Here is a 24,756-nt window from a genome sequence, read left to right on the forward strand (position 1 = left end):
AGAAACATGGTACCTAACATTGTGCCAAAGTAAAAGTGTAGGTTAGAAGAAATGAAATACAGTAATATTTGAAATCTGAGTACACCCACATTCTAAAGTACTATAACCAAAAATACTTGATAATTCATGGATGAATGGTTCTCCTCCAGATAAGAGAATATAAATTCTTAGCCTTGACTGATCTTAAAATATCTTTTGAACATCCTAGGAATTAAAATTCACACCATTCCCTCTAATAATAAACTCAAGTGCTGAGTGCTGACTGGGTTTGAACAAGGACACAGCTGGGATAGGTGGTACAGCATAAAACTCTTAATATTGGGGTTATGGGTTCAATGCCCACATTGGACAAAAGATTCCTGCCTTTCAGGGGGTTGGAGTAGTTGACTCTTTTGGTACCTTCCAACTATGATTGTATGATCAACATGCTGATAGGAACCCTGAGGTTTACAAGGATAAAATAATTAAAAACAACAACCGCTAAGGAGGCACCTGCTCCTTTAGTTATCCTTCCTTGACCTGTTTTGGAGTCCAACACCCATCAAGTCTCACCTAGCATGGGCAGTGATCAAGGATTGTTTATCCCCAAACACCTGGAGGTCATCAGATTGAGGCATACCTGCCATTGTTGTGAGGCAGGGATGGGGAACCTGTACCCCCTGATGTTGGACTCTCATCAACCCTAGCCAGCATAAACAATTTGGGCTCACACACTGCATAGTTAAACCAAGGAACTTGCTTGCTCAGCAGGTTCAGATAGCCAACTGGCTTTTAAAAGAGGATTAGACAAAATCATGGAGGATAAAGACTACCAGTAGCTACTAGCCGCAACGGCTATGCTCTGTCTCCATGGATCGAGGGATTATGTTTCTGAATACCAGTTTCTGGAAACCGCAGGAGGGGAGAGTGCTGTTTTGTTCTTGCTTGTGGGCTTCTCATAGTCACCTAGTTGGCCATTGTGAGAAAATGATGCACTTGCAAAGGTGAGCAGTTCCAAAAGCATGCTTATGCATAGCTAAGTATGTTTCCTGAAATGAGTATTATTGACCAAATGAAGCAGCTGCAATGCAATTGGAGAAAGCAACAGGTTGCATTACATCCCCACTCCCTAAATGCTTGTGTTCCTCAATAGCTTTATTATCCTGGATACTGTTAAGATATGAAGGGCTCAAGCAACCAAGTTCATCTTCCACCCCTCCATTTTCCCTTTCCAATTGATGCACAACATTCAGTGACTCTAGGAAACTACTGTCACGGTCCGGTCGGCGGGCGGTTGAAGCCCTGACTGAGGACGTCAGGACCAGGGGCAAGATGGTGATGTAGAAGCAGGAACAGTGCAGGGCTGAGGGTCCAGCAGCAGGCAGTCGCAGGGTCAAGGAGCAAGGCAGAGGCGAAGGTTTGGGAGTCAAGGAGCAAGGCAGAGGCGAAGGTTTGGGAGTCAAGGAGCAAGGCATCGGCAAGGCAAAGGTCCAAGGGTCGAGGATCAAGGCGTCGGCAAGGCAAGAGTCCAAGGGTCGAGGATCAAGGCAAGGGTCCAGAGGCAACCAGGCAAGGATAGCATTGCTGTGGCCAAGAGCTGAAGGGAAATGCTGAGCTTTTATCCCTTCCAGCTCCTGCCACCAGGTGCAGTGAGGTATCAAGTGGCCTCACCTGAGTGACCACTCCTTGCCTCTCCAGAACAAGCTGAGGTCTTCACCTGAGTGGCCACTCCTTGCTTCTCCAGCACAAGCTGAGGCAGGCCCCAGTCCTGCAAAGCACTACAGGCCCCAGAGCCTGACTCCTGCCCATACTCCTGACAACTACTGAGCGTGTGCAGTCTCCACTGTGCCTTTAAATTTACTTACTTACTTACTTACTTACTTACTTACTTATAGCTTGGGCTCTCTCTATCTATTCTATGCTGATGCCACCATCTTGCAATCCCATTCCCCCACCCTCTCCCACAAACATATTTAAAAGCGTATAGGATGTTAATCAGCCAAAGGTGTGGTTGGACCTCCCATAGAGGAGACACATGAAGAAAGGCCTCAAATGATATTGCAGGGTCTGGGTCGGTTAATATGTATAGAGGCAGTCCTTGAGGCATTGCAATCGTGAGTTATTTCAGGTTTTATAGGTCAAAACCAGCACTTTGAATTGGGCCAGGAAACTAATTGGCAGCCAGTGCAGTTGGACCAGAATTGGTGTAATATGCTCTTGTGTCAGCAAGCAACCTGGTTGCTGAATTCTGCACCAGGTAAAGTTTCTGAAATGTCTTCAGGGGCAGCCCAACATGTAACACATTGCAGCAATCTACCCTAGAGGTTATCAGAGCATAGACAACAGTAATTAGGCTATCCCTATCCAGACAGTTGGGCCACCAACCAAAGAAAACACTCTGTGCCACTGAGGCCACCTGTGCCTCAAGCAACTGGAAAGGATCCAGAAGTACCAACAAGCTACAGACCTACTCCTCCAGATGGTATACAACCACATAAAGAATGGCTTCTACATACCGTATCTGGATGGGCTTGGCTAAACAATTTTTTAAAAAAACATTTATGACATTCAAACAGGCTTTCACAAAGATCTGAGGTGACGCTAAGAACTTGCTCAGTTCTCTCTCTTTCATTCAATGCATCTTTTTGTGTGTGTCCCCCCCCCCCCAGGAGAAACATCTTGGTTGACAGAAAGTTGTACCTCTTCTGACAAAGCTCAGTGTCCAGCAGGGTAAGATTAAAGTATTCACAACTGTTCACTTAGGATGTCTGTATTTTGTGTGTGGTTTTGTTATGTAAATAAGCACACAAAGATTTTATTTATTTATTGAGAACCATCATTCCAAGTTGATGTTAGTCACAGCTTAGAAGACCTAATAAAATGTATGGGCTAGATCAGGGGTGGCCAACTCCCAAGAGACTATGATCTACTCACAGTGTTATAAAATGGCAGTGATCTACCCCCTTTTTGGGGTTTGGTCAAAGTCGTTGAGGAGGTAAAATGCTGAGCTTTTTTTAGGGGAGCCACAGTTGTTCAGCTTCTTTGGGGGGGAGTCAATGATCTACCAGTGATCTACCGCAGACGTCCAGTGATCTACCGGTAGATCATGATCTACCTGTTGGACATGCCTGGGCTAGATCATTCTGCAAGTTCATGAATAGTTACAGTGACTTCTGAGAAAGAGTTTAGTGCTGTACCCCAATAGTATTTTCAGATTTCCTTTTTCTTTTTACCTTGCCACAGAATTGCCTCTGCTCTGCCATCCCGACAGCCTATTTTATCTGTGCACCACTGCAGTTACCCTCTGTGTAACTGCTGCATAGGCCTTCTTTCTCATTTCCTGCATTGCATTTGGAGAACACTTTCTCTGTTGCTGTGCTTTGAGCTGCCCAAACCTGCAACAAGAACATGCACTTCCTTCCTCCTCCATCATGAGATCTTCTTGGCTATGTTCTGTGTACATGCGCCACAGAAGCTCGGTCAAGCAGTTGCACTCGCCACATGAAACAGTTGTTTAGCAGAGCTCACTTGTACTTGGCACACACAGACATACACTACAATACACACACACCATACACAGTTTTTACAAGAAGGCATCTCTCGCTGATCTCAGAGAGGGTTCTTTGCTTCAGAATTCTTGCTGCCGCAGAGTCCACAGCAAGTCCTGACTCTAGCTGCTTCCAAAGTCCTTGCAGCTCTTCACAAAATGTTCTGTTTTCTTCCATGATTCCAATCAGCCTCCACTGTTCAGCTCTCCCACACTTTCCCAGCACGGAACGCTGCAACTTTTGTTCCATATCTAGGTACAAAATTCTGTCCAGCAACAGATATAAGACAGTTGCACTGTAGGGAATGAGTCAGCATTACCAACTCATGTGAAATTAACCCATGAAACATGTTCCTTAACAAATCCTCTGCTGGATCTTAGTCCCTTCCCTTTGCAGAAGGAATCTCTGAAACCCACTCTAAGGGGTTCTAAGGAGCACCTGTGCTCCTTTATGAAGTGCCTATAGCCTACAATTTCAATTTGTAAGGACAGGTGGGAATCCCATGAACCCTGGAACACTTCACGCAGGTCTCTTTACAGAGCAATACAAATGTTCAGGTGTTTGGAACCCCATTGATAGAAAAGTGATCTTGGAAGGGGAAGTTGCATCAGAAAATTTACACCTCCTCCCTCCTGTCCTTTCTCCATTCCAAATTGCCCCTCCATGAATTGCCCCTTCTTTGGAAGGAACCACCAGGGGTTCTTTTGCTACAGACATTAGCATGTTATGTGTAACTTGACCCTTAGTCTTAAGTACAGCCAGCTAACAGCTTTTCCTGCAAATTCTAGCTATCTTGATCTCTCAGTACCTGATAGTGAATTTTATCTACCGGGGCAACCCCAAGCATGCTTTTACTCAGCAGAGGCTTTGCACTGTGGCTCAAAGCACACAGACTTCGGAATAAGCTTCATTTCAAACTTGCTTTGGAAAAAGTATGTGAAGAACTGCAGTATTTGCTATATTGAGGAAAGTGTGATTGGGCTCAGAAACAGAACACTCGTTATGAAAGATCAAAAGAAAAGTAAATCAGGAGCAAAATAGCAATCCTGAAAAGCATTTGCAGAAAGATTATGAGGTTCTGAATTTCAAACATGTATGTTTTATGCTAGGGTTTTTCAGGGGCTTTATAAATGCATTATTGACCCCTAAATCAATAGTTGCACTTTACATGGATTCTCAACTTACTTTAATCATTTTCAAATCGGTTAACGAGTTATGAAATCGTAAAGCAGTAGTATAATGTATTATAGGGTCCAACTGGTCAGGAGATTGCTTATAGTTCTGGCTTATCACCATTTATGACGTGTCTATGAGCATTGAGTCTTTGATTAATAGTCTTCCATAAAATCATAAATGTGTTTCTTACTTGTCCTATTTTGGCTACCTTTGAAAAAGAACAGCAGAAGTGTTATGAAATACCTACAGCAGGTTTTATAACACTCTACAGGTGAGTTAGGGACATGTGAAGACAGGTTGCAGTGGACTGAGAGGACAAGACCAAGAGTGTGTCCAACAGTCAAGAACAGGCACCCCCAAACTGCAGCCCTCCAAATGTTTTGGCCTACAACTCCCATGATCCCTAGCTAAGAGGACCAGTGGTCAGGGATGATGGGAATTATAGTCCAAAACATCTGGAGGGCCGAAGTTTGGGGATGCCTGGTCAAGAAGGTGGTTTCTGCATGTGCTGTAGAGGGAAATGGGGGGCAGATAGGGCTTGTCCACCTGGGATGGTAGCCCATCTAGGAGGAAGAAAACTCTGATCCTAAATCTCCTCTGGCTTGTGGCTATATTCATTCTTGAGCAGGCACCCCCAAACTCCCAAACTTCGGCCCTCCAGATGTTTTGGACTACAATTCCCATCATCCCTGGCCACTGGTCCTGTTAGCTAGGGATCATGGGAGTTGTAGGCCAAAACATCTGGAGGGCTGCAGTTTGGGGATGCCTGTTCTTGGGCAAGGCTTTGGGAGTAAATCCCAAGGAAAAATCTGTACCCGCTGCTTTGTGGGGTATCTTAGGGAGAAGAAAAGGCTAAAGAGTAAAGCTTACACAAATCTGGAGTGGAGTCCTTGCAGCCACAGCAGGTGCTGTGATTCTCCAGCAGCTTGACTTCATCTCCAGAGGTGTTCTGCATTGTCTCTTGAGACAGACAGATGCCAACAGAGTTTCTTAACTTGTAGTCCATGGACCCTAGGAGGTTCATGGATGAGCTTCAGGAGGTCTGCAGCTTCCTACATTGGGAATGATGTAATTTCAGGGTCTTCTGCCACACTATTCCTGGTCTTTGATTGAGGAACTAGCCCACGGCAAGGCCCCCTTTTCCTTACTATGCTGAAGTGGTTTTGGCAGCCAGAGGAACATGACTTTCCCTCAATAGCCAGCCTTCCTTTAGTTCCCCTGTGACCTAAAATCAATTCAGGGAACAATTCAACATCACACTCTTTTAAGTTTGCACTGCACACATTTACGTTTGCTAGATGGAACAACTCTCCCTGTCTTTCCCCATTGCACAATGTACTGGGGAGTCCCCCCCCTGACCTCCTGACCCAATTTTGGGGTGGTGGCAGGGAAAGGAGGGAGGGGGAAGTCCCATTATACAAGTGAAAGTCCTTGCACAGGGCTTCCGCTGAATCCTGCCCACAATGTTTCTAACATTCATATTTGGGCTGCCTAATCTTTGATTTTTCAGGACGATGGCAACTAATGTTTCTCAGCAAGCATCCAAATATCCTCCTGACTTTTGACTCTGTGTTCTTTAACTTCAGGTTCAGTCGGTCACCGCTTATTCTTTTTTCAATGGATGGCTTCAGGGCAGAATACTTGGAAATGTGGGGCAATTCACTGCCAAATATTGGAAAGCTCAGTAAGTCATCTTGTTTTGAGGATGAAAATATTTTTTTTATTTAATAATTCATTCTGCAGAGAGGATTGTTTGAATTACTTGCATATAGGTATTGCTGCAAGTGTTAAAATTTAGCAGAGGAGGATGAAGAAAGGGTCTGAGAGGAGGTGGATCAGGGAGTTGCTGCTTGAACTTTAAAGTAGGGAGACCTGCTTTGCGCTGCCAAAAAAAGGAAGAAAAGCATCTTCCAAAAAAGAAGAAAAAAAGGGCACAGATTTGCATGAAATTTGTGTGTGTACTGTGAATGTGCAGGTGCAGATTTTAAATAAATAAATAAATAAATAAATAAATAAATAAATGCTACAGTTTAAATAGATCTGCAAGGTGAGTGAGCCTGTGTGAGCTTGCTCTGCCTGTCTGCTGCCCAGATGCAACTGTTGCAGCTTCAAGGCCCCTGCTGTCCTTCCTTGTCCCCTATCTTGAAACCAGGCTGGGCCAGACAGCCCCCTAAAGAGAGGGCTGTTCTGTGACAGTCTTTCAACTAGATGAATGCCCTGTATTAAGTAAGGCATGTGGCCGGAGCCTCATCTTGATACTCCCATATTGAGCAGAAGTCTTCAGTAAGAGGTCTGGGGACAGCCTTTTTGCTTCAGCAAGCCTTACTCAAATAAAGTACTCAAATGGGTATAGGACGGTATATAATTTCAATAACTAATAATAATAAAAGTGATTTTCATCACCTATATTTGTTTCAAAAGATTCACTGCTGACAATTTTGTGTACATGTGCATTTTACATTATTTGTGGATTTTAGCTATGTTTCACCTACAATTTTATGTGTAAGCTGCTTGGAGGGTTCTTTGATTAAGTGGTTTGTAAGTTTTCTAAATAGATAAAACGGGAAGTATTCCACTATGTTTTACTCAGAGCTGAGCTAACTTAGGCATGTTCTTGAACTTGGATGGGCCTCCTCTGAGTGAAAATTAGATGAATAACATCCATTTTTGTTATTTTAACGACAACCACCCCCTTTCTTTAAGCTGAGGAGTGGCCATCTTGAGCTGAGAGGCTATGGGGCTGGGATCTCATTTTCTAACCCCAGCCTCTCCCTGCTCCTTTATTTATTATTGAGATTTATTACCCATCCTTCTGTCAGAAAACGCAAGGTTGGTTGCATAATATGACAAGTATAAGGAAAACCGCAAGAAAAACAACAATGGAGCATAATAATAAAAGCAGCTGCCAATCAGTATGACACAAAACAGGGAGTAGGAGAAGCATCTTCTCACCTCCACCCTTCACAAACCTGAGCAAAGAGGTGTGACTGACCTGAAAAAGCTATGCAGTGTCAGTCAGTGCAGGATGCATCTTGCAGTCAAAAAGGGAGGGGGGATTAGACCCAGAGAAAAACGTCCACATTCTGGCTAATGGGAAACGATCCATGAAAAGCATTTTTTACAGGCCTTGGGGAAGGGCTGTAGTTCAGTGGTAGAGCATCTCCTTTGCACGCAGGAGGTCCAATGTTTAATCCCTACTATCTCCAGGAAGGGATGAGAAAGACCCTTTCCCTGAAACTCTGGAGAGCTGCAAATACTGTAGGCGATACTGAGCTAGATGGACCAATGATCCATCTGACTCAGTGTAAGGCAGCTTCCTATGTCCCTAATATGTTTTAAAAGAGGTGTGCATGCTCTGTGTTTTGCATATATGCCATATTATGTCATGGTTATCATTTATGATATTTACAAAGCACCATTTGTTGCAGAAACATGTGGGACCCATTCAAAGTACATGAGAGCTGCTTATCCAACCAAAACCTTTGTAAACCACTATACTATTGCCACTGTAAGTACTTCCCCTCCTTTTCCCGCCATTTCTTCTGCTGTGTCGCTATTGTTTTAAAAGCTAGGTGCTTTATTTCATTTCTAAAAATGTTTATATCCCACCTTTCTGCTCTTGACAAACACACAGTCAACAACATTAGATTCCCACCAAATCGTAATAATGATCTAACAAGAATCTAAAACGACAGCAAATCAGGAGAAAGTAAACACCAGCTTCTTAATTCCCAAAAGGTCCACCTAAAGAAAACAGATTTGTTTTGGTACTAGAATGGTAGCCCATTTGATGAGAGGTGGAAGCAGGACATAGGAATATGTGTTTGGCACAGGCGATTGATGCCCCTCCTTATCCCCTTTCACTGCTGTGTCTCTAGAGCCTTAGGCTTGCATGCACAGCATACATTTAAAGCATGCACGCACACGCACACACACACCAGGAATCCTGGGAATTATAGTTTCTTAAGGGTGGTTAAACCACAGAGCCTAGGGCTTGCCAATCAGAATGTTGGCGGTTTGAATCCCCAAGACGGGGTGAGCTCCCGTTGCTCAGTCCCAGCTCCTGCCAACCTAGCAGTTCGAAAGCATGTCAAAATGCAAGTAGATAAATGGTACCGCTCCAGTGGGAAGGTATACGGCGTTTCCGTGCACTGCTCTGGTTCGCCAGAAGCGGCTTAGTCATTCTGGCCCGGAAGCTGTATGCCAGCTCCCTCGGCCAATAAAGCGAGATGAGTGCCGCAACCCCAGAGTCGTCCGCGACTGGACCTAATGGTCAGGGGTACCTTTACTTTACCTTTAATTCTAAGCAAGCATACTAGGGGAAAAGTCATTTAGAAATCTGTAGTACAGACTTCTGAGGAAACATCCACAGGACTTAAAGCTCTCTTTTGCAAAATGATAGTTAGGAGGAAATAAGGAGTGATTAAGCCATGCATGACATGTAACAATCTTACTTCTGTTTGTTGAAACCAGAACATTGAAACCAAAAGTTGCTGCTAGGTAGAGTATTTCAGTTCAGCCAGCCAGCCAGCCAGCCCAGCCAGTCAGTCATGCCCTTTTCTGTGATGTACCATTCCACCTCCTGTCTCACCCAGTTCCCCAGTCCTGTTGCCCCACCTGTTCTGTTCACGCTAGACTGTTTTTGTGGGTTTCTCTCACCTCGGCTTGCTGTTGTTGCTTTAGTTCTAAAAACCTTCTGCAAGCCTGCTGACAGGTTTCAAGAGTGCAGTTTTGGCTGCATAGAGATGGGAAGTTGGACAGCTAAATTCCTTGTTAGCGGACAATAAATGTTAAAAAGAAATCAGACATTGGGGTTGACATTAGCAGCATTAACATCTAGTGGTATGATCCAGTGTACATAGCAATGCACAGAGTACACATTTACTTTAAGATTAGGATAACTGTTTCATCTTGAACTCATTTGTGTCTTCTTTCCCCAGGGTTTGTACCCAGAATCCCATGGCATCATTGACAACAATATGTATGATGTAAAATTAAATGAGAACTTTTCACTTTCTTCAGAAACCAAGAATAATCCTGCATGGTGGGGTGGTCAGCCTGTAAGTGCCATTTGCTGTTTCTCGGTGTGCTCCTCAACTTCCATGTGAATGAGGTGGACAGGTGGACAGATAGATAAAAGTGCTTTCTCTCATACAGTGGCTCCAGTCCTTCTTGGACGGACAAGCCCAGCAGGGGATGCTGGGGAACTCCTGTTCAAGGCCCTGGTCAGTGTGATGCCATAATTCGGCACCCACACCTCTCGTCTTCCATTCTACAACATAGTTGTGGTGCCCACTGTGGCACTTCCGAAACTCTGTAACCAGTCACACTCTCCTAAATCTGCCTCTGCCCTGGCCATTGCCTTCTGGTATCCCCATGCTATTTAACATTGACATGAAACTGCTGGGAGAGGTTGCCCAGGGATTGGGGGTTCGGTGCCATCAATATGCAGGTGACACCAAACTCTATCTCTCCTTTCCATCTCAATCTGAGGAAGCTGTTTCAGTGTTAAACCAGTGTCTTGTGTCAGTAATGGACTGGATGAGGATGAACAAATGGAGGCTTAATCTAGGCAAGATACAGGTTATCCTGATCAGTCAAAGGCTGATTGAGAATTAGGGATCCAATTGCATTACAATCAAGTTCACAATTTAGGTGCACTTCTGGATTCAAGCCTGAGCCTAGATGCACAGGTTTTGGTTGTGGCCAGCAGTACATTAGCACATTTTAAAACTAGTGTGCCATCTGCACCCGTTCTTAAAGATGTCTGATCTGGCTACATGCCTTAGTTACATCCCATTTGGATTACAGTAACATGCTGTGTATGGGAATGCCTTTGGAAAGTTTGGAAGCTTCAGTCCAAAAGACTGAGAGGAGATTTCTGACTGGAGCTGGTTACAGGCAGAACGGACACTTCCTTGACTACCTGTCCATTTCCTGGCACAATTCCAAGTGCTGGTTATATTTGGCTTGGGTCCAGGCTATCTGAAGCATTGTATCTCCATATATGAGCTTGCCCAGGCTTTGAGATAAATCACTAAATGTGCCTTCTCTGCCACCGTCTCCTCCTCCTCTGCCTGGTAGTTACCTTTGGGGACATTTGTGGGAGGTACAAAAATGTATCAAATTGGGCAAGAAAAATAAAATGCTATTCCAAGGCTCTATGGTGGCAAAGCTCTTCTGAAGCCTTGCAGCCAGCTTGCTTCACCTCAGACCATTCAGGTCTTGGATTGCCTCAGGCTCTGAGGTAGCTCAAGGGAATGTTTGCCTTTGACTTATCTGCCATTGGAGGGGAATGTGTAGACCTAGCAGCTTGCTCACTCGAAGTCCACATAGGATAAAATAGTTTTGTTTAAATGATTGAGATTGAACCAACGTTGCAACCCCTTAATGACAAGCAGTTCCCTAGCAGAGGTGCTTCTTCAAAAAAGACCTTGTATCTCACAGTTATTAGCATGATTTTAGCATGTTGATTGGGGTTCCCTCAAGACCAGGGGTAGGCAACCTAAGGCCCGTGGGCCAGATGCGGCCCAATCGCCTTCTAAATCCGGCCCGTGGACGGTCCGGGAATCAGCGTGTTTTTACATGAGTCGAATGTGTGCTTTTATTTAAAATGCATCTCTGAGTTATTTGTGGGGCATAGGAATTTGTTCATTTTTTTCTTCAAAATATAGTCCGGCCCACCACATGGTCTAAGGGATGGTGGACTGGCCCACGGCTGAAAAAGATTACTGACCCCTGCTCAAGACCTTTGGGCATGGATAGTTTTAAATGAGTTTGTTCTATTAAAATGAAGATCTGTCTAAGTTTCAGATACTGAATCTGTGTATCTTCTTGCAGATTTGGCATACAGTAATGTTTCAAGGGTTGAAAGCTGGCACCTACTATTGGCCTGGATCCGACGCAAAAATCAATGGAACATACCCTAATATCTATAAGGTGTACAACAAGTAAGTTGGAGTTTTTTTAAAAAAAGAAAAAGAAATTTTTGTTGTTGCTATATCCTACCATTTCCCCTGACAGGGACTCAAGACATCTTACAGCTAAAAGTTCATTTCATTCTATTTATCTGTTGAAGGTGTTGTACATGATCCTTTCCCTCACATATTTTTTCTTTACAACATTCCTTTGAGGTAAGGAGGCTGAGAGGCTGTAATTGGCTCAAGGCTCATATTTGTATGTGAGGTATATGTGAATGGGAGAAGCTTCCTCATGTAGAATAGAATGTCCCTACTTTCTTTCTTTCTTTTTTAAAGATATTTTTTTTATTAGAATTTCAAAACAAAACATAACTTACAGAAAATTCCATTACAGCAATAACCCACATCCTAAGGTAAAGCAAATAACAAAAAAGAAATTTGTTCACAACCCCCCCCATCCCTTTTCCTCCCCCTCCCTATTCCCCCATTAGACTTCCCGTCAGTTTCTGATATATATCCCATGTTTTAACACAAATGTACATAACTCAATAAAATTCTCTGTATCCAACGTCTAATAAATTATTTTCTCTTAGTGCGTCTCGGTTATAACAAAAGTTTTATCATAATTGGTCCATTTTCCAAGGTCACTGAAATGTCCCTATTTTCATGTGAGAAACATTGTGGGGCATGAGATCTAGACACCACAAGTTCCCCATTCCTGATCTGCATCATTGTTCTGTTGCAGAATAAATTTCCCCGATGGCTAAATAATAACAATAATTATTATTCTTTGCAGGACAGTTCCATTTGAACAGAGAGTTACAGAGCTACTGAAGTGGTTTGAACTCCCAGAATCTGAAAGGTAACAGTTTAGGAAGCTTTTGGCAGTGCTTTTGTTCTTGTGACATGTTTATCAAGCCTATTTATTATATACTAAGGATCATTTGCCAGGGTGCGGGTGTGTTTTCTGCAACCTTTCTTTTTACCTAGGTTTTATTTGGAGGGTTTTTGGTATTTGCTGCCTCTTTTTGGGCAGGGTGGGATTTGTTAGATCTGCCTGGATGTATATATTTTTTTGTTCTTATTCTGTTTTGGTTAATATATTTCATTTTAATGTTTTGTAGTACTTTTGTAAGCACCCATCCAGCTGGTGGCTTTCTGTTCTTAAAAAAAGTTTAACCTCATGCACATTCTTGCACCTTCCTTTGAGTGGAGGCTGGCCAATATTCCTTTCCATGCCGCCACAATGCACTTTTCTTTCTAACTCTAGGCCTGATTTCTATACATTGTACATTGAGGAACCCGACTCAGCAGGACATAAATATGGACCAGTTCATGATGAAGTAAGTTTTTCTTTTTCCAGTCCTATAAGCCATAAATAAACATGTAGAATACACAAATCACAAACTACAGTCGTGTGGCACAGCTTGCAATGTGGTTGAGCATCAGCTAGGAACTGATGAGATTCCTGCATCACAGAGGGTTGGACTAGATGACCCTCCAGGTCCCTTCCAACTCTACAGAGTTCTATGATTCTATGAACTAACGTATTTTACACAGCCCATCATTCAACCTCCTAACACACCAGAGGACCAGACAGTAAGGGTGTAAGCAGACAAAGTGGATGTTATACCGAAGTGGGTTGGGGTTTTCCAACAGAAAACAGGTATGGAGAAGGGGGAAAGTAAGCTATTCTCCCTCTACTCCATTGTCCTAATCAGGATTGGGGCTCTGCATGACTGTACCCAGAGAGCAGAACCTGGAGATTGTTACAGTATATTATAGTTCACTGTGCATCCTAAAAGGATTATGTAATATTGATGAAAATATACATTTTGTTCTGATTAACTCAATACACAAGAATCTCTGAATATGAATGAATTGATGTACTAAATGGGACTCCAGTTTAAAAATACCTTTAAAAACACCAGGATTAAAAACAATTTAAATGTTTTGTCCCGTATTCTGTTGTGTATACTTGATCTTGAACACACTTTAAAGGGGAAACGCCATTGAAATCTTTTCTCCTTTTGTTTTAGACAGTTAAAGCCTTACGAAAGGCAGATGAGACCCTGGGAATGTTAATGGAAGGCCTAAGACAAAGAAACTTGGACAATTGTGTCAATATCATACTTGTGGCTGATCATGGTATGACTGCTTTGTTCTTCCATGCCAGGGTCAGTACTATCATTAGGCAGGGTGAGGCAACCACCTCAGGCGACAGATGCCTGAGGAGGGAAGGATAGCAAGATGTGTTCAGAGGACAGAGCTGTATGTGCCTTGTGGTCTGCCTGAACCCCCTAACCTTAGTCTATGGCTCACAGGGGTGCTGGGGGATGCTGTCGCATCACTAGTGTTGAAGGAAGATTCTCGTCTGGTTGGCTACTGCTCAGGGAATGGGCGGGGTGAGCAGGACCCTATCCTGACCTTTCCCTCAGTCAACAAAATATCTTGGGCCAGCTCCTTTTGTGTCTCAGTATGGAGCTTAATTGATCTTGCAAACTACTAATAATAATAACCGCTCCCCACATCAAATAGGGGGTGACTTTTGCATGGTCGCGCGCAGCCCCCGGATCCTAGTGCGACTCCCGGTAGTTTGTGCTGGCTTCATCCTCCCCAGGCTGGATACCTGGAGGTCTCCGCCTACCTCAGCCAATTGCCCAATCCCGCCTGGGAAGGCATTGCCAGGGGATCGGCCAGGTAAGGGGAGAGACTGCCCTGCCCACACAACAGAAGGTGAATCTCACCTGCGAAGCATCAGTTGGCTCCAGAGCTTCTCCCACCCTGCCTTCCCTCAGCTAAGTCTTCTTTTGCAGGTACATAGGTACGCAGGCACTGCTACGTCAGGGTCGCTGTTGAAGGGCCGGAAAGGAAATTTCCTGCATTGGCAGGTTTTGCCTTCCCCGTAGCAAAATGTCACAACTTTGGCGGTTTCAGGCCTTGGGTGGAATCCTTCAGTCTATCTTCCTAAATGGGGGGCGCGTGAAGTGGTGACCCACACCCCCTTTGCAGTGGTGATCCCAGGGTTCCCCGTTAAAGGGGTCTTGAGGGGAGGCATTGGCCATACGCCAAAAGGTTGTCATTGCTCTCCCCTCCAACAGCGGCAAAACGGGGGGTGGACTCTCTGCTTGAACATATGTTCTCCAGAGCCAGCCCGATCCCCACACATTCTGGATAACCCTGATGTCTCCCAGATCACTGGCTGGGGACTAGGAAGGATAAATGCCCAATGCCTGAGCCAAGGTCTTCCTACATCTGAAACTTAATAAAGTTGTGGCCAATTTTAATCCCATAGCACGTTGTCTTGAGTAATTATTCCGCTCGGGGGTTGCCTGGGGTTGGGGGGACTCCGCCTGTCCACGCAATAATAAATTTATTATTTATACCCCGCCCATCTGGCTGGGTTTCCCAGCCACTCTGGGTGGCTCCCAACAGAATAAAACATCAAACTTTAAAATCTTTTCTAACAGGGCTGCCTTCAGATGTCTTCTAAAAGTCAGATAGTTGTTTATTTCCTTGACATCAGATGGGAGGGTGTTCCACAGGGTGGACGCCACTGTTGAAAAAGCTCTCTGCCTGGTTCCCTGTAACCTCACTTCTCGCAGTGAGGGAACCACCAGAAGGCCCTCGGCGCTGGATCTCGGCTGAATGATGGTGATGGAGACGCTCCTTCTGGTATACTGGGCTGAGACGGTTTAGGGCTTTAAAGGCCAGCACCAACACTTTGAATTGTGCTTGGAAACATACTGGAAGTCAATGTTTCAGGACCAGTGTTATATGGTATTGGTGGCCACTCCCAATATTTCTTGAATAGTTTAACCGTCTCTTCTCTTTCCTTAGGCATGGATCAGACATTCTGTGAACAGATGGAATCTATGACAGATTATTTTAAGGACGTTAATTTTTATATGTACGAAGGGCCGGCACCTCGTATTCGATCAAGAAATATTCCAGCGGACTTCTTTTCCTGTAAGCTTTGGACATAGGATGATAGATCCATAGAATTAGAGAGCTGGGAAGGATATTGGGCTTGCAGACCATCTAGCACAACCCCCTGCTCAGAACAGGAAATCTAGGGCATCCTCAGCAGATGGCTGTCCATCCAATGCTGAAAAGACCAAAATGAGTGAGGGAGAACTCAACATCCCTCTGGGTCATCCTTTGCCAACCCAGCACCCTCCAGATGGTTTGTGCTACAATTCCCATCAGCCCTATACCATGACTGCCAGCTGGCTAAAATCCACTCTGCCAATGCTCCTCTCTGGATGCAGCCCCATAGATAGGACTGGAACCAACTGTAGCACAGTGCCCCCAGTTCTCATTCCATTAGCATCAGTCCAGGAGGATACCATGGCCAATGGTACCAGAAGCTGCAGAGAAATCAAGGAGCAGAAGCAAAGTCACGCTTCCTCATCCCACTCCCTGTAAAAGTCACCCATCAGGGCAAAAAAACCATGACCCAGTCCCAAAGCCAGGCTTGAACCCAGATTGGGTTCTTAAATTCGTACAAAATGTCGAAATGGATTAAATGGGTTGGATAATTATATGTAATTTTGAATCCAGAGTCTAATGTATTGATTTTCTTCCAAACAGTTGATTCAGCAGGCATTGTTAAAAGTCTTACGGTGAGTAAGCATTTTATCTCTCATTTTCCTTGCAGCTTTAGTAAGAAAACAGCAAGTATATTATTATTATTATTAACAGTACATTTGTATACAGTGGTACCTCGGTTTATGAACACAATTGGTTCCGGAAGTCTGTTCATAAACTGAAGCGTTCATAAACTGAAGCGAGCTTTCCCATTGAAAATAATGGGAAATGAATTAATCCGTTCCAGACAGTCCGCGGAGTACTTAAACTGAAGCGTTCATAAACTGAAGCGAACTTTCCCATTGAAAGTAATGGAAAGTGGATTAATCCGTTCCAGACAGGTCCACGGAGTACTTAAACTGAAGCGTTCATAAACTGAAGCACGGGTGTAATTGGTTCCGGAAGTCTGTTCATAAACTGAAGCGAACTTTCCCATTGAAAGTAATGGAAAGTGAATTAATCCGTTCCAGATGGGTCTGCGGCGTTCATAAACCGAAAATTCATAAACCGAGGTGTTCATAAACCGAGGTTCCACTGTATTGTACATTGTGAACTGCCCTGAGATCTATGGATGAAGGGTGCTTCATCCGTAGATCTCAGGGCAGTTCACAATGTAGTTGAAGCGTTTTTTCCAAAGTGTAATTTCTGCAGTAGACTCATATTGTTTTCTTTGGCAGATGTGCTACATGTAACCTATATCAATATATAGATCACAATTTTTATAGGTATTAGGATAAATAATTTTAAATGTGCAAATACTGGTATATTTCAATTAACTTAGCATCCTAACTTTGTTCTGTGTAACACAGTCAAGAATTTCTGTTAGGAAAATCAGCACACTGTCATCTATAAGAACTTTTGTGACTCCTGTCTGGTGTGTTTATGAAAGAATTACAGCATACCCTTTCTTCTCTGTGGTTAGAAGTATCTACATGTATCTTTGTGTTCTGCAATGTGAAGATCTCATAAGTTCACTTTTTCAATTTCAGTGCCGAACGCCCACACAGCACTTCAAAGCCTACTTGACTCCAAATTTGCCAAAGCGATTGCACTATGTTAACAATATCCGTATTGACAAAGTTCACCTTATGATGCAGCGGCAGTGGTTGGGTGTGAGGTATGGTACTGATGGTGACCTTATTATTCTTATTATCATCATCATCATCATCATTTATATACCGCTTTATATTTTTAAGAAAATTCTCAAAGTGGTTTACAGCATATTAACACATCAATAAAACAATCCAGAATCAAACCTTTCTGAAGAAAGTCAAATATAAAGTATACAGTCAAAGCAACATAATTAACAGAAAACTAAAATGTTATCTTAAAGATTTCAAAATAAAACATTACAAAGGAGGTCAACTACAAAATATATATTTAACACTAACAAAGTTAACAAAAAACTCTTAAAACATTTAAAAAACAACACATTGCTAAGTGAAGTCCAATATAAAATGCACATTTAAAACAGAATAATTAACAAGAGAATAAAATATTACCATAAGCAAAACACGGCTGTTTGGCAGGCACAAAAAGATGGGGCAAAAGAATCCAATAATTAGGGTTTGTTGGAAGGCATAGAGATGTCCCTCTGGTCTCACAGGGAACCTCTTTGGGTGAAATAGGTAGTGATGTGGGCCAGATTTTGGGGTATCATTAAAGGACAAGTGCTTTATCTATTCATTCAGATTATATCCTCCTTTATATAAAATGTTCTGAGAGGTTTATAAAAAAATAGAAATACACCAAAGAAACAAGAGTTTCTTCCTGGCAACTACAGTGGTACCCCGGGTTGAGTACACAATTCGTTCCGGGGTGACGTTCGCACCCCGAAAAGTACTCAACCCGAGTGGTGGTTAAGTGCATGCACAACACGCTGATATAGCGCTTCTGCGTACACGCGCAGCACACAGAACTCTTCTGCGCATGCGCGCGGTGAAACCTAGAAGTAAACCCTTCCGGGCCCGCCAAGTACTTAACTCGAAAATATGCAACCCGCAGCGAATGCAACTCGAGGTATGACTGTGCTTGCAGGGAGAGTGTACAAGTTCCCCAGCAGCCCTTCTTCTCACTGTGACAGGGACCAGTGTCCTTTCTCTCCCTTTTGCAGCCACAGGGAAACAGGTCAATTTTTGTCTCTTAGGTCTAGAACTTCATATCTTGTCACCCCTTTAGCCATTCTATTCTTTTAGTTTGATTTTTTTCAGTTGGGGATATCTCTGTAAGTTACCTTGTGAATGTTAACTTTCTAAATAAAGGTAAAATCGCATAAAGAATTGCACAAAATTCCATATTAATGAGCCTCCTGAGAATTCCACCAACTTCCCTTGAACTAACATAGTGCAGTACTGTGTCAGGCAGAGTTGTCTCATCATGTCATTGTGGTTTTGCAACTCCTGAGAATGTAGATTTCCTTCATTAATATTTTTTTGAAAAATGAAAAATGCAATCATAGGGACATGTGACCTTACATCTGGACATTTCAGCTTAGCTTTATCAGAATGCAGTTAGGATAAACCAAACTATGTCAAATCCCACAGGGCCTGTCCCATCTGGATTTTGCAAGTACATCCAGTGGCGGAGGAAGCTGCTCGGGCACATGGGGCGGCGTCCCTAGGGGCGTGGTGAGCCGTTCATAGGGGCGTGCAAGCCGCTCATAGGGGCAGGGCCAGCCACCCATAGGGATGTGGCGCACTGTGGGGTCTCCGGAGTCTGCCTGCCTCCTTCCACTCAGCCACCCTACAGCTGGGGGGGAGGCAGCGGGCAGACTGGGCAGCGTGGAGCCGGGCACGCCCAGGCCACCGTGTTTCTCCCAGGAGAGATGCGTGGCTTGGGTGCGCTGCGGGCCCTGCGGTGAGTGCCACCCAACATTTTGTCACCCCCCCTCCGTGGTGACACCCGAGGTGGTCCGCCTCTACCGCACCCCCTTCCTCCGCCACTGAGTACATCTGCAAATGTTAACATGGAAGCTTTTAGTCAAACCGCTGATGAAACTTTTGATCAAGGCAGAATGCAGACATTTCTGTGTAAAGACACCAGACTCGTTGATACCAGATGCTGGGGATCAGTAACAGAAGAAGGCTATTGACTTCATTGCGCTGCTTGTGCATAGCCAGAAGTATCTGGCTACCACCTTTGGAATACGAATAATCCTGAAAGGTAGAGAAGGGAAATTTGTGGCCCTAGCAGCAGCCAGCATGGCCAGTGGCTCAGAAATGAGAGTAGCTGTAGTCTAGAAGGGCACAGGTTCCCCTTTCCTTCTGCATGGCAACGCCCATGTCTTCAGTGTGGTGTAGTGGTTAAGAGCGGTAGACTCGTAATCTGGGGAGCCGGGTTCGTGTCTCCGCTCCTCCACATGCAGCTGCTGGGTGACCTTGGGCTAGTCACACTTCTCTGAAGTCTCTCAGCCCCACCTACCTCACAGGGTGTCTGTTGTGGGGGAGGAAGGGAAAGGAGAATGTTAGCCACATTGAGACTCCTTCGGGTAGTGATAAAGTGGGATATCAAATCCAAACTCTTCTTCTTCTTCTTCATTTCATAACCCTTGATGAATACTGTGATTCCTCCATCTCCCTGCATTAGATCCTAACAATTTCTACCAATTCAAGGAGTGGGGAATAATTTGTTTTAGCATGTGTTCATTGTTCAGCCTTGCATATGGAGAATTTCCCAATTATCAAAAGTGCTTTCAAATATTGGGATGTGTGTGTTGGAGTTATGTGCTGAAGTTGCTCCAAATTGTTACACAAGATAATTGAGTCAACATAAAATATTTCCAGTAAATGACTCCTGTAGTTTGGCAGTCTTGTTTATTCCATCTTGCCTTCCAAAAGTCACAGCAGTGAGTAAGCAAAAAAATTCCAGGCAAATGCAGTCATTGTTAGTCAAAATATGGTGGAATTTCTTTTATGCCTCAAAGGAAAGGAATAAGGTGTAAAAAAGAAAGAAAAGAAATAGTTCTGAAATATGTAAATGAACCACACCTTTATTATTGTTGTTTAGTCGTTTAGTCGTGTCCAACTATTCGTGACCCCATGGACCAGAGCACGCCAGGCACTCCTGTCTTCCACTGCCTCCCGCAGTTTGGTCAAACTCATGTTGGTAGCTTCGAGAACACTGTCCACCATCTCGTCCTCTGTCGTCCCCTTCTCCTTGTGCCCTCCATCTTTCCCAACGTCAGGGTCTTTTCCAGGGAGTCTTCTCTTCTCATGAGGTGGCCAAAGTATTGGAGCCTCAGCTTCACGATCTGTCCTTCCAGTGAGCACTCAGGGCTGATTTCCTTCAGAATGGATAGGTTTGATCTTCTTGCAGTCCATGGGACTCTCAAGAGTCTCCTCCAGCACCAAAATTCAAAAGCATCAATTCTTCGGCGATCAGCCTTCTTTATGGTCCAGCTCTCACTTCCATACCATAGCTTTAACTATACGGACCTTTGTTGGCAAGGTGATGTCTCTGCTTTTTAAGATGCTGTCTAGGTTTGTCATTGCTTTTCTCCCAAGAAGCAGGCGTCTTTTAATTTCATGACTGCTGTCACCATCTGCAGTGATCATGGAACCCAAGAAAGTAAAATCTCTCACTGCCTCCATTTCTCCCCCTTCTATTTGCCAGGAGGTGATGGGACCAGTGGCCATGGTCTTAGTTTTTTTGATGTTGAGCTCCAGACCATATTTTGCGCTCTCCTCTTTCACCCTCATTAAAAGGTTCTTTAATTTCTCCTTTATAAAGCTAAATAATTTTTACACAACAATTTCCAAGAAGATTATGTTTGATATTGTAGTCATTTTGCTGTAGTTACCCCATTGTTGCAGTAGTGTTTCCCGCCAGAAACACATAAGTGAATGGCGGATACATCCCCTTTCACACCCATCCACATGAGCTTGGGAGCTGGAGTTGGTCCATGGCTCCTTAACATGTGTCCTTGAGATATAAAGATGAGCATCTTTGGTTCTCACTCTTCCTCTTTGTTACTCAAAACCCAGTTGCAACTCTGGTATGCAGACATGCTAGCTGCACAAAGTGTAAAGCCACACCAAAATACAACACTTCCCTGACACACTTACTAATGGCCTAAGATGTGAAGAGTGCTACTGCTTTATTTGAATTTGTCTCCATATTTCAATGCCTACAGTTTCTAAGGCAGATTACAAGTTAAAATCACAAATAAGAACAGCAAAAAGTGAGAAGAAAATATGAGGACATAGCACCAGACAAGCATCTCTGGTGAGAGTTCCATGTTTTCCCATCAGCTGCTGCTTTAGTATCATTTTATCTTGGTTAGGTCTTTCTTCTTCCTAGAATAATACCGTCCAATCAGAAACCATGCCATTAGTGAATGTGATGATGCCACAGTGAGCTATTTGGCTGTGTGAATATATCATTGAGATCAATTTAATCCCATTCAGGGAACAGCAACTTCCTAAGTAGGTGAAGTATTTTCATACAATCACCCTTTCGAAGCAGAATTATTGACAAAAATTGCTGAAGGGAGTGCCTTTTGACATTGATTGTAAATATAGCCAGCTCTGATTTGAAATACTTAATATTTCTTGTTAAAGCTTACATGTTAGTTCAATATCTGTCTTTTTTTTAGGTCTAAAAGTTATACACGTTGTGGTGGTGGTAACCATGGCTTTGACAATGAGTTCAAAAGTATGCAGGTAAAGTTTTTTAAAATAAATAAATAAATAAATAAATAAATAAATAAATACCTATTTATCTGTTATTTTCTGTAAGCATTTGCCACAGAATCAACTCCCAACATTTGTCATGTCCTGCATGGGTATTGTTTTTCATTAATACATGGCTTACAATCCATGGGCCAGAGGGTGTGTTGAATAGATTGCACTACCTGAAGTGTGTTGTGAGTCCTCTTTGAGGGTAAAGGAACTACTTGGAGGCTTATGTCAAAGAATAAAACCCTGGGTTGCTAATGCACCCAAAATAGTCTAAACTAGACTGTTAAAAATTGCTTTTTTTCCCCTTCCAGAATAAACCTCATGTCTCAAATCAATAGTTTCTCCCATGCATGGCTTGAGTCAAACTTTTGCTAAACTAGCTTTATTTTATTGTTTTAAACAAACCTTCTGAAAGTTGTTTAGTAACACCATTTTTATTATGACTGCCCAGGCCATCTTTGTGGCGCATGGACCAGGATTTAAAAAAAACACTGAGGTGAAGCCTTTTGAAAACATTGAGGTTTACAATTTAATGTGTGGTGAGTATTAACTAGATTCTGTCTGTTTTGCCACAAATAGTTTTAAGACTGAAGCAAAGTAAACCGAACTCAGTATGCAGAGAACATTTAATTGCTACACAAAACATATTGTACTACTTCAGGACATAATGCAAATATATATGGTGGAGTTCGGACAGGTACCCTGAGGTTATAATCCTTCTTCCTACGTGGTAGGTGTACTGAGGAACAGAATAGCTGTTCTGTATTTTGTATTATGAAAAGCAGGCATACCCACTGCTCTTGACTTCCAGATTGGGACACCTACAAAGAATGCCACCGCGCAGTGGATTCCATGGCCCTTCATCCCATGTATACATGGTGTGACTCTCTGTATTTAGAAGACATCATCCTGCCAGTGATGGCAGCCACGTTTTTCTTCTTCAGCTTTATGCACAGAGAAAATAGTTCTGCTTAACTCATAAGATGGGAGGGCAGGTTTTAGAAATCAACAGTAGGGAGATAAGCATTTCCACAGGTGAAACTGTGAGGGCATAATCAAAGGAATGTACAGTGGTACCTCGGGTTACAAACGCTTCAGGTTACAAACGCTTCAGGTTACAAACTCCACTAACCCAGAAATAGTACCTCAGGTTAAGAACTTTGCTTCAGGATGAGAACAGAAATCGTGCTCCAGCGATGCGGTGGCAGCAGGAGGCCCCATTAGCTAAAGTGGTGCTTCAGGTTAAGAACAGTTTCAGGTTAAGAATGGACCTCCGGAACGAATCAAGTTCTTAACCAGAGGTACCACTGTATTGAAATGATACGGCCTAAAGCTGGTGTGTACTACTTATGCAGCCCAACTTTTGGTACAGGCCCACTTCACCCATTAACAGTGCATGTAGTTGCCCCGTAACCATGGCTGGCCCTCATGTTTGGCTGAGGGAACCAACATGGGACAACAAGGTCATGTGGGAAATGACCGCACCAGTGTATTGGCATGACAGCTTTCTTCATGAGTGATTCATAGGAACACTACAAAGCTGCCTTATAAGGAACCAGACCATTGGTCCATTTCACTAAGTATTGTTTACATTGACAGTGGCTTTCCAGGGTTTCAGGTAGGGGACATTTACCTGGATATACCAGATTTTGAACCTAGAACCTTCTTTATGCAAAGCAGATGCTCTAACACACAGTTCCAGCCCTTTCCCAAAAGCACCATGACAATTTTTCATTGAATTTTACAGTGGTAAGGTATAGAGTCCAACCACAGAGAAGACACTACCACGCCACTCAGCACCGTATCAATTTGACCCTAAAAACATTCCAGTCAATAACCTGGTGCATTCTTCTCAAGAATCAAAGTAGCTGGGGAAGATGGTAATGTTGAGTTCTTTAGCAGGCAATCCTCATGCATTTTTATTAATAGCCAAGTTTACATCACCTAGAGAGGAAATTAGCTCTTGTTCAAGTTAAGCTTTGGACAAGAGCCTGTCCCAAAGAAATCTTTTGCGTACAGTGAAAAATAATCATTTCCACTTTCCGTGACAGATCTGCTTCAGATTACGCCAGCAGCAAACAATGGTACACATGGTAGCTTGAATCACCTACTGAAGGTTCCTTTTTACACTCCATCACCTGCGACAGAAGAGTCAGCTCCTTCTTTATGCCCCATGAATTCCGCTGCATCCCCAGGTCTTTCTGGATGTGTCTGCAGCTTGGTAAGTCTAAAAAGGACCAGTAACTCCTAAAAATGGTTAGACATTCATTTCTCACCCCTCACTGGAGGGAAGAAGTAGTGATAGCCACCAACTTGGATTGCTTTAAAAGAGGATACAAAAAAATCATGTAGGATAAAGCTACTAACCACATTGGCCTATGGGCTACCTCTGCTGTTCAAAACAGGGGTGAGTGCTGTTGCAGTCAGGCCCTTCATATGGCATCTGGTTGGCCACTGTGGATGCTGGGCTAATGACCTTTTCCAGAAAGCTCTTTTCATATTCTTGTGGGGTTTTTTATTTGAACTTTTAAAATGTGAACTATTTATTTGTGAATCACCTTTTACATGTGATTCAATGGGATTTCTATACAAAGAATAAGAATTTAAGGATGCCGACACAGGAGTGAAAGCTCCTCCTGTCACTGATGTTGGGAAGGAAATAATGAAGGAAGGGGGGAAATGCAGGTTTTCTCTCTCTCTCTCAGGCTTCCTTCTGCAGCAGTGGGTGTTTGGGACTCCTGCAAGGGAAGGGGGAAAGCAGGTTCACAAGGTATAAAGGCAGGAGGTTTTGAAGGGTATGGTGGGTTTGGTATGGGGTGGCTACTTGGTGGGGTTGGCAAGTAAAGCAAACAATGGCAGCAGTTC

At 43.5% G+C, this 24,756-nt stretch overlaps 1 protein-coding gene across 1 annotated transcript in view; it reads left to right on the plus strand.

Annotated features, from left to right (window-relative positions):
• The window catches only part of ENPP3 (ectonucleotide pyrophosphatase/phosphodiesterase 3), a 49,809-nt gene that overhangs the window by 10,869 nt on the left and 14,184 nt on the right, over positions 1–24,756 (plus strand). Inside the window, exons 3-16 of the mRNA XM_035108977.2 lie at positions 2,649–2,709; positions 6,290–6,387; positions 8,132–8,211; positions 9,644–9,763; positions 11,544–11,653; positions 12,420–12,485; positions 12,894–12,966; positions 13,663–13,771; positions 15,464–15,592; positions 16,217–16,248; positions 17,203–17,330; positions 21,807–21,873; positions 22,343–22,430; positions 23,943–24,112. Of these exons, the coding sequence (XP_034964868.1) occupies positions 2,649–2,709; positions 6,290–6,387; positions 8,132–8,211; positions 9,644–9,763; positions 11,544–11,653; positions 12,420–12,485; positions 12,894–12,966; positions 13,663–13,771; positions 15,464–15,592; positions 16,217–16,248; positions 17,203–17,330; positions 21,807–21,873; positions 22,343–22,430; positions 23,943–24,112 (1,331 nt within the window). The remainder of the gene's footprint in view (positions 1–2,648; positions 2,710–6,289; positions 6,388–8,131; positions 8,212–9,643; positions 9,764–11,543; positions 11,654–12,419; positions 12,486–12,893; positions 12,967–13,662; positions 13,772–15,463; positions 15,593–16,216; positions 16,249–17,202; positions 17,331–21,806; positions 21,874–22,342; positions 22,431–23,942; positions 24,113–24,756) is intronic.

This window comes from Zootoca vivipara, chromosome 3 (assembly GCF_963506605.1).
Source record: "Zootoca vivipara chromosome 3, rZooViv1.1, whole genome shotgun sequence".
Classification (NCBI taxonomy): Eukaryota; Metazoa; Chordata; class Lepidosauria; order Squamata; family Lacertidae; genus Zootoca; species Zootoca vivipara.